Genomic DNA, 7,508 nt, shown 5'->3' with positions numbered 1-7,508 from the left:
GGGAATTAAATAGAAACATAATAATTGCAGCAAAAATAAAACACAAACAGGTGTTCAACAGGATACTTCAGGAAAATGGTAGTTACCATAGGAAATCACAGTCAGATAACCTCCTTTATATGGGCCAAGAGATTATGTGAACTACTACAGACTTTTATAACAGTGAATAAACACACAAAAGTCACTGTGTAAAGAGACAAACTCAGACGTCTGTATCTATCAGTGAATTTCAAAGTTCTCCCCTGGGGCCCAGAAACATTTCTGCAGTTATTTTGTTGTAAAACTGACTTAACTCGGATTGATGATGAGTTGAATCAGGAATGCTAACTTTGACATTGTTGAAATTCACTGAACAACACTGCTGTTGCTTGGGCTTTCAGGCTGGGTTTTATGTAAAAGCACTTTGTGACAACTGCTGATGTAAAAAGGGCTTTATTTGATTAGAAATATATGGAGAGACGGGGGGCTAGTGGAGGGTTTTTGTTAACCCACAGTCTTGTGAATCTCAGTCAGTACAGCATGTCCCTTGCAATGCTAGGGTTGTGGGTTTGACAACCACAAGAAGCCTATATGAAAAGGTCTGCTTTCACAACTGTAAACTGCTCTGGAAAAAACTGCAACATTACTAAAGTGTACATGCGTTATGTCTGGAGATGGACACTAGAGGGTAGTACAATGCTACCCCTCTCGGTGGTGAGACAGACACTAGAGGACAGTAGAGAGCTAGTTATACAGTCAGGGAATGTTTAGGGGCAGTAAATGTCTAGTCCTCCAGGTTATTAAGTCAGGGAACATTTAGGGGCAGTAAATATCTAGTCCTCCAGGTTATAGGCAGAGATAGTCTAGGGGCAGTTAAGTCCTTCAGGTTTTATAGTCAGTCCAGCTGCTCCAGATGTCTGTGTCCGTCTTGCTGGCGGTGGGTTTTCATGTGGGCATTACGACTCTTCACTTTAGAGAAAACCCTGAGGAATGAGAGGGAGGAGGAGGGTGTTGGTTGAATATCAGGTCTGAAACATAGCTCCATTGGTTGTGGATGGCTCTTCTGCAACACCAGTATTCAGGGCTTGACCTCGTCGGGCTGCCTAATACGCCAAATGTATGCATGTATGACTGGGCTATGTCGCGGCTGTAAAATTGTATTGACTATGATGATGATGATCTTACTTGGTACACTCCCTGCACGGGTAAAGGGTGGTTGGCTGTGGGTGGGGCTTGAAGCAGGGGGGGCGGAGGGAGTTGTTAGGTGTGGGGCTGGAGCTGGCTGAAGAGGGGGAGGCCCTCAAACAGACAGGCCCAGAACTGTGAGTCCTGTGGGGCCTGTCTGGCTCTCGTTGGACTGGGCTACAGCCTCTAGAACCAGGACCAGCCTGGAGCACCGGACAGAAAGAGCTACTGGCGATCTGCTGACAGTCGTTCTGGTCGGAAATGGTGTGGAGATCCGTCTGGCCGTTCAGGCTGGGCTGAGTTCAAGAAACAGACAAGGATAAAGGAAATGTAATGGTATGTAATGGTATTATCTTTCTTTAATACTCTCTCACTTCAGTTCAGTTAAATTTAATGGAGCATGAGAAGCATGTGCATGAGGTTAGGAAGTCCATTTCCCACACTTTGTCAGCAGTGTGCTCATGGACTGTCTTCTCTAGACAGCCAGGTCTGCCTACAGAGTTTGCACATATGTTGGGTCTGCCAGTGATCAGTATTCCACGACTGTACTTGCAGTTTAGTGCCAGATTGCATTCCAGTTGGTTCAGGTATTCGGTAAAAAAATGTTTTATTCTATTTTGCTTTCCTGAGGCTCTTTGGGGTGAGCTTGTGTTTCTGGACAGAGCCCCAGAAACAGCTGGCTAAAGTTTTTTTTTTTCCAGCTTTATCTCTCTATTGCTGAAGCCTTTGCTATGGAAGGTTTGAAAATTGCTTTCTAATTCTGTCCAGCATGAATTCTGGTTTGGCGTTGTACATAAAACATTTTCATAGAATTCTGCATGCCATCAAAATATGGTGTTTGTCCGATTTGGGTAATTCTTGATTGGTAAGTGAACTGTAGACTTCAAAAACATTGAGGCCACTGGGTTCTATAACTGTTCTATAACTTATCTAAATAGATCATATCCTCTCTGTTTATCTCTACACAGAGACACTCACCTGTTCATCCTTGTTGCCCCCTCTGATGAGAGAGGAATTAGAATTGGCTGTGGGCTCTGAGTGTTCAGGTGATCTGGTGATTGAGAGCCTTTTATTGGTGAGGGTGCTGTTCACTTCAAGCCCCTCCCTATCCATTATGCCACCCTATCAGAGAGCAGAGATACAGTGTGCGTTTAAGCGGTTAGTCAATATCAGTCAACAGTAGAGTGACAGGGAAGGGGCTTCTGAAACATCTGAAGGTCAGAAACTGTAATGGTTGTCTTACAGCAATGTTCAGATCAGCGTTGTTTAACATCTGTTTAACGAAAACATTTATGACATTTGATCACATGATGTTTTGTAAAGTGAGTCAACATGTAGGCACAAGTTGGACACTTTTTATCCTCATAATGCAACACACTTTGAAAGCTGGTGACCTCTGGACAAAAGTGCTTTAATTACCATGAAATAATGAATTTCTGTTTCCAGCTTTAACTGCGGCATCTGAAGTTGTGGATAAATAATCAAAATTTGTGGCCAGGTAGTAGAAACCATGAGACGAGTGGTCCTTACATTGTCCTCAGGCAGTGTGCTGGGCATCTTTACCGGGGTCCTTACATTTCCTTCAGGCAGGTAGCTGGGCCACCTAACTGGGGTTCTTATTTTTCCCTCAGGCAGTGAAGTGGACAGCCCGACCGGGGTCCTTACATTCAGACGCAGCCTCCTCTTCCAAGTGTAGTAATACTCCACACACTGAGACACAGACTTAGTCCCCACCTAAACACAATCCACACGTTAAATACTTTTTTAGAATCCACAAATAATATGAATTGCTGAGGGTGTGTAAAGTAGTTGGTGATGGTGTGTAAAATAGTTGGTGAGGGTGTGTAAAGTACAACCCCATTTCCAAAGAAGTTGGAACGCTTTGTAAAATGTAAAGAAAAACAGAATGCAATGATGTGCAAATCATTAAACCCTACTGCTCTGGAAAAAATTAAAAGACTACTGAACCTTTTTATATATGCCCACTTTGAATTTGATGCCAGCAACACGTTTCAAAAAAGGGAAACAAGCTGGAAAAGTTGTGTACTCCACAGAAATCCCTAATACGCAAGGCACAAAACCTGGCCATGATCTCTGCATTAAAAACAGAGTTGGTGGGGTGCATAAAGTAGTTACTGATGGCTGGTGTGTATGGTAGTTGCTGAAGGTATGTAAAGTCACTGAGGGTGTGTAAAGTAGTTGCTGAGGGTGTGTAAAGTAGTTGCTGAGGGTGTGTATAGTAGTTGCTGAGGGTGTGTATAGTAGTTGCTGAGTGTGTGTAAAGTAGTTGCTGAGGGTGTGTAAAGTAGTTGCTGAGGGTGTGTAAAGTAGTTGCTGAGGGTGTGTGAAGTAGTTGCTGAGGGTGTGTGAAGTAGTTGCTGAGGGTGTGTATAGTAGTTGCTGAGGGTGTGTAAAGTAGTTGCTGAGGGTGTGTAAAGTAGTTGCTGAGGGTGTGTAAAGTAGTTGCTGAGGGTGTGTAAAGTAGTTGCTGAGGGTGTTTGAAGTGGGAAAATTTTATACCCTTACCATTGCATGTATGCTGTGGAAGTCTTTCTTGTACATCCTAAAGGCTTTATTCACCAACCTCTTCTCTAAAGGACTCCAAATATCACTCCCTGACAAAGAGAGAGAGAGAGAAAGGAAAAACAGAGACAGAAGGACAAAACCTCTCAGATAAAGCTGCCAATCATATGAGTAAAAAACAAAGAGAGCTGTAGACGGCCGTCTTTTGTCTATAATGTTACGGTTGTATGTTTGTTTTCCAACCCCCCGTTGCTATTTCACGTCTTTTATCTTCAATTGCTTGTAACGTTTGTTTTTAATATTATAATTTGTAATATTTGTTTGGACAAAAGCGAAAGTGACAATGAGAGAGAACAAGAAAGGTAGAAAGAGACCATGAAAGACAGAGATTCAGAAAGGTGAAGAAAGAAATCACGAGAGACCTTGATTAAATAAATTCAACAGTAGAAGGAATAGGAGCAGAGGAATGACGCCACACGACAGGAGAAAAGGAGAGCCTAAGAAAACAAGAGATGTATGCAAAGGGGGGCGCTAACAGAGGACAGACTACAGTCCCCAAGCCACATCATAAGACATACAAGCACAACCGATCTGAGAGCCCAGCAGGAATGAGTAGCCACATCACCCCTGATCACACCAATCTCATCAGAGGTGTAGAAGAAAGACAGACAACGGGAGAAGCACAGAGAAAAAGATGGACAGAAATACAGAAAGGAGCAGAGAGAGAAAGAGGGAGACAACTCCAACAGGTGATGAACAAGAAGCAGAAGAATTAGACCAAGACGGAACAAGAGAGAGATATGAAAAGGGGTTGGCAGTGAGGCGGGGCTAAAAGAAGAAATGAGAAAGATGGAGGAAGTGATAAAGGAATGTAACAGAGAGCAAACCCAACAGTCAAACTGCCCAGTCCCCCAGAGAAACCAACTGAACAGACCACCTCAAATCATGACCACAGCCTCAACACTAAAGCAGAACAGCTAATACCCGACCCAGCCCACCGACCCACAAAATCCACAGACCCAAGTCCTTATTGACTTATTGTATATATACATACAATAACAATAAAATAGTCCCCCCAAACAATCAGGGACACTAGCGTCCCCAAGGCACACCAAAAGACCCCACGGGCCTCAAGCAAGCACATTCCCAAACCCGGAAATATTCATCTGTACCCTGCTACCATGAATAGGCGTGCACCATTGTATAAGAGTATGTAAGCTGGAGTGGATCAAGTGTGATTTGGCTTGATTGCTAAGCGGGTTTGGAGTGGTTGCCAAACTGGCCTCTGCTCATATCCAAATCTCTCAAGTTCACTCCGGTACCACTCACCAACAATTCTGGTAAACTCTTTTAAACGTTGTAAATGCAGGACACCAAATGTAAATTCGTGGACATTTGTGAAACTAGTGTAGCCCCTCCCGCTGCAATTGAGCTAACTGAAACCTATGAGCTAACTGAAATCTACGAGCTAACTGAAACCTACGAGCTAAATGAAACCTACAAGCTAACTGAAACCTACGAGCTAACTGAAACCTACGAGCTAACTGAAACCTACTTATTGAGGAATATTAATTTGCCAGGCACAATACTGAGTGAAACAGAAATGAAGGATGCACAATGTGTATCACTTTAAAATGCACTTGTTAAACATGCACGTTTTATCCACTCATAAAATAATTTGTTGAATGGAAAGAGACACTTGTTACAAACAAATGAAAATGTTGTTACATTTGGTGATTGTATTGTCAACCATTAAACACGTATGTTTCTGCCACTAATCTCCAGGCTCCACAACATTTTTGTTTTCTTGTCAGATCATAACGCACTCTGTAACCTGGTTTCCCTCTAGGTTACAGAGTGGTGGTGATCCCATTCACCCAAGTGCCTGTCAAACAGGGAAGAGTCATGTGGAATGCCTTCTTTGTGTAAATCTGGCCTAACACACTGTTCTCAAACCAGGATTTACTTACTAATAAATCAGGACATTACCATAACAGAGGAAATTGTCCTGTTGTGTGTCACCCTCTCCCAAAATAGAATCCCTCTGATTTAAAAAAGAAAGTTTCTCCATTATTTAGAGTGAGGCCAAAAAAGTCCAGGCCAATGTGGTGACCTACATGAAATGAACTGAAAGAGAAACAGAAACCCTCAGCATACAAGGGACGAAAATCTACCTGAAGGTGACAGCATTCCACGCCATAATGTCCCCTGAGACTAAACTATGATAACAGAACCGCATTACCCAAATTCACAATGTACCTGAGTAGAGAAACATTCACTGATAAAGCATCAAAACCCAAATAAACCACATGCAATTAGGAAACGATATAGATTGGAAGGGAGATTTGAAAACCACCAAAGATCAATTGATGAAAAACCAATCAAATTCCTGCAATAAAGCTATAAACCAAGCATTAGAAACCCTGAGTAGTTAACATATCAGCTAAAAAAATTCAAGCAGAAAATTTAGTTAATTTTATTAGGTTAACAAATATGATAGTTTGAAGAGGAATGTAAAATGAGTTTGAAGCACCTACAAAACCAGTAAACAGCACACACTTTTACTAGGGGAAAGTGCTAAAACACTACAGAAACACATGGGTGACAAAAGAAAAAAGGGTAATGTGACTGAAAAATGTACAGAATCAAATCACTTGGAAAATCTAAAAACACAGCAGGCTAACCATGCAACATTATGAATTAAAGTGTGGATAAAACCTCTTATCCAACATTTTTGGCCATTTAACAAAAACAACTAAATCAGCAAAACCAATTACATGATGATTTACAAACTCCAAAAAAGCTATTAAAGACACCAGAAACCATGGGATTCTTTTAGCTACAGGACTAAATACAAACCTCCGACACAAAAAAGCCTGTATTACTATAGTATACTAAATCAAATGACAACATTTGTAGACCACAAATTCTAATTTGCCATTTAGAAACTCTCATCATTATTTCATTTTATATCCCATTCCGTCAGCTCTGGCATCTTCCACAACATTTGTGTCCAAGTTGGTGACTAATTGGATTACCGTGAGCAACCTTCTTTTGCAGGATCATCATCAGCATACATCAGCCTTTCCTCATTGACTAACAATATCCTGAACAAACGTCAAATCAGTGTAAAATTTGACCCCCTTTTTTGATTTAGTCTAGTCTTAGTCATTTTGACTAGAATATCTGATAGTTTTAGTCCGATTTTTAGCATTTGAACAATAATAATCTAGTTATTTTCAAAATGACAAAAACAGTGAGCTAAATTTAGTCAAAGTATTGCCTCATTAACTTATTGTAAACACATCTCTGATTTCTGTTTACACAAACATGTAGTCTAGTTCAACCAACACATTTTTCTGCATAACATTTTTTTTCTCAAATTGGTGGAAGAACACATTAAACTGCAGGAAATAAATGGGAAGAATAAATGCAGAAACATTTTATTGTATAAATGTATTTTAACAATTCTAAAACACTTGACACAACACAAATGCCATGCATTTGTCCAATTACATCAGATATGACAGCATCAACTAGTAGGAAGGAAAGCAAATCGAACTTATGTGAACATAACTCTCCCAACATATTGTAGCTAGCTAGCGTCATTATTATTTATGTGGTGGGGCAATGCACTTTTTAAATTAGGCATTGTGTATACTTAATTCCATATGGATATACACTGAACAAAATTATAAATGCAACACTTTTGTTTTTGCCCCCATTTATCATGAGCTGAACTCAAAGATCTAAGACTTTCTCTATGTTCACAAAAGGGCTTATTTCTCTCAAATATAGTTCACAAATCTGTCTAAATCTGT

At 40.7% G+C, this 7,508-nt stretch overlaps 1 protein-coding gene across 3 annotated transcripts in view; it reads right to left on the bottom strand.

Annotated features, from left to right (window-relative positions):
- Nucleotides 1–416: 416 nt before the first annotated feature.
- Nucleotides 417–7,508, bottom strand: part of LOC105028735 (transcriptional-regulating factor 1) — a 33,462-nt gene continuing 26,370 nt past the window's right edge. For all 3 annotated transcript variants that reach the window (XM_010901682.3, XM_010901681.3, XM_010901683.4), the window contains exons 9-13: nucleotides 3,691–3,779; nucleotides 2,695–2,898; nucleotides 2,143–2,286; nucleotides 1,165–1,460; nucleotides 417–962 (exon numbers count right to left, since the gene is read on the bottom strand). In XM_010901682.3, the coding sequence (XP_010899984.2) occupies nucleotides 875–962; nucleotides 1,165–1,460; nucleotides 2,143–2,286; nucleotides 2,695–2,898; nucleotides 3,691–3,779 (821 nt within the window). In that variant the 3' untranslated portion in view covers nucleotides 417–874. The remainder of the gene's footprint in view (nucleotides 963–1,164; nucleotides 1,461–2,142; nucleotides 2,287–2,694; nucleotides 2,899–3,690; nucleotides 3,780–7,508) is intronic.

Source organism: Esox lucius, chromosome 15, assembly GCF_011004845.1.
Source record: "Esox lucius isolate fEsoLuc1 chromosome 15, fEsoLuc1.pri, whole genome shotgun sequence".
NCBI classification, from domain to species: Eukaryota; Metazoa; Chordata; class Actinopteri; order Esociformes; family Esocidae; genus Esox; species Esox lucius.
Note: the sequence above shows the minus strand (reverse complement) of the source record. Positions and strands in the feature narration are given on the sequence as shown.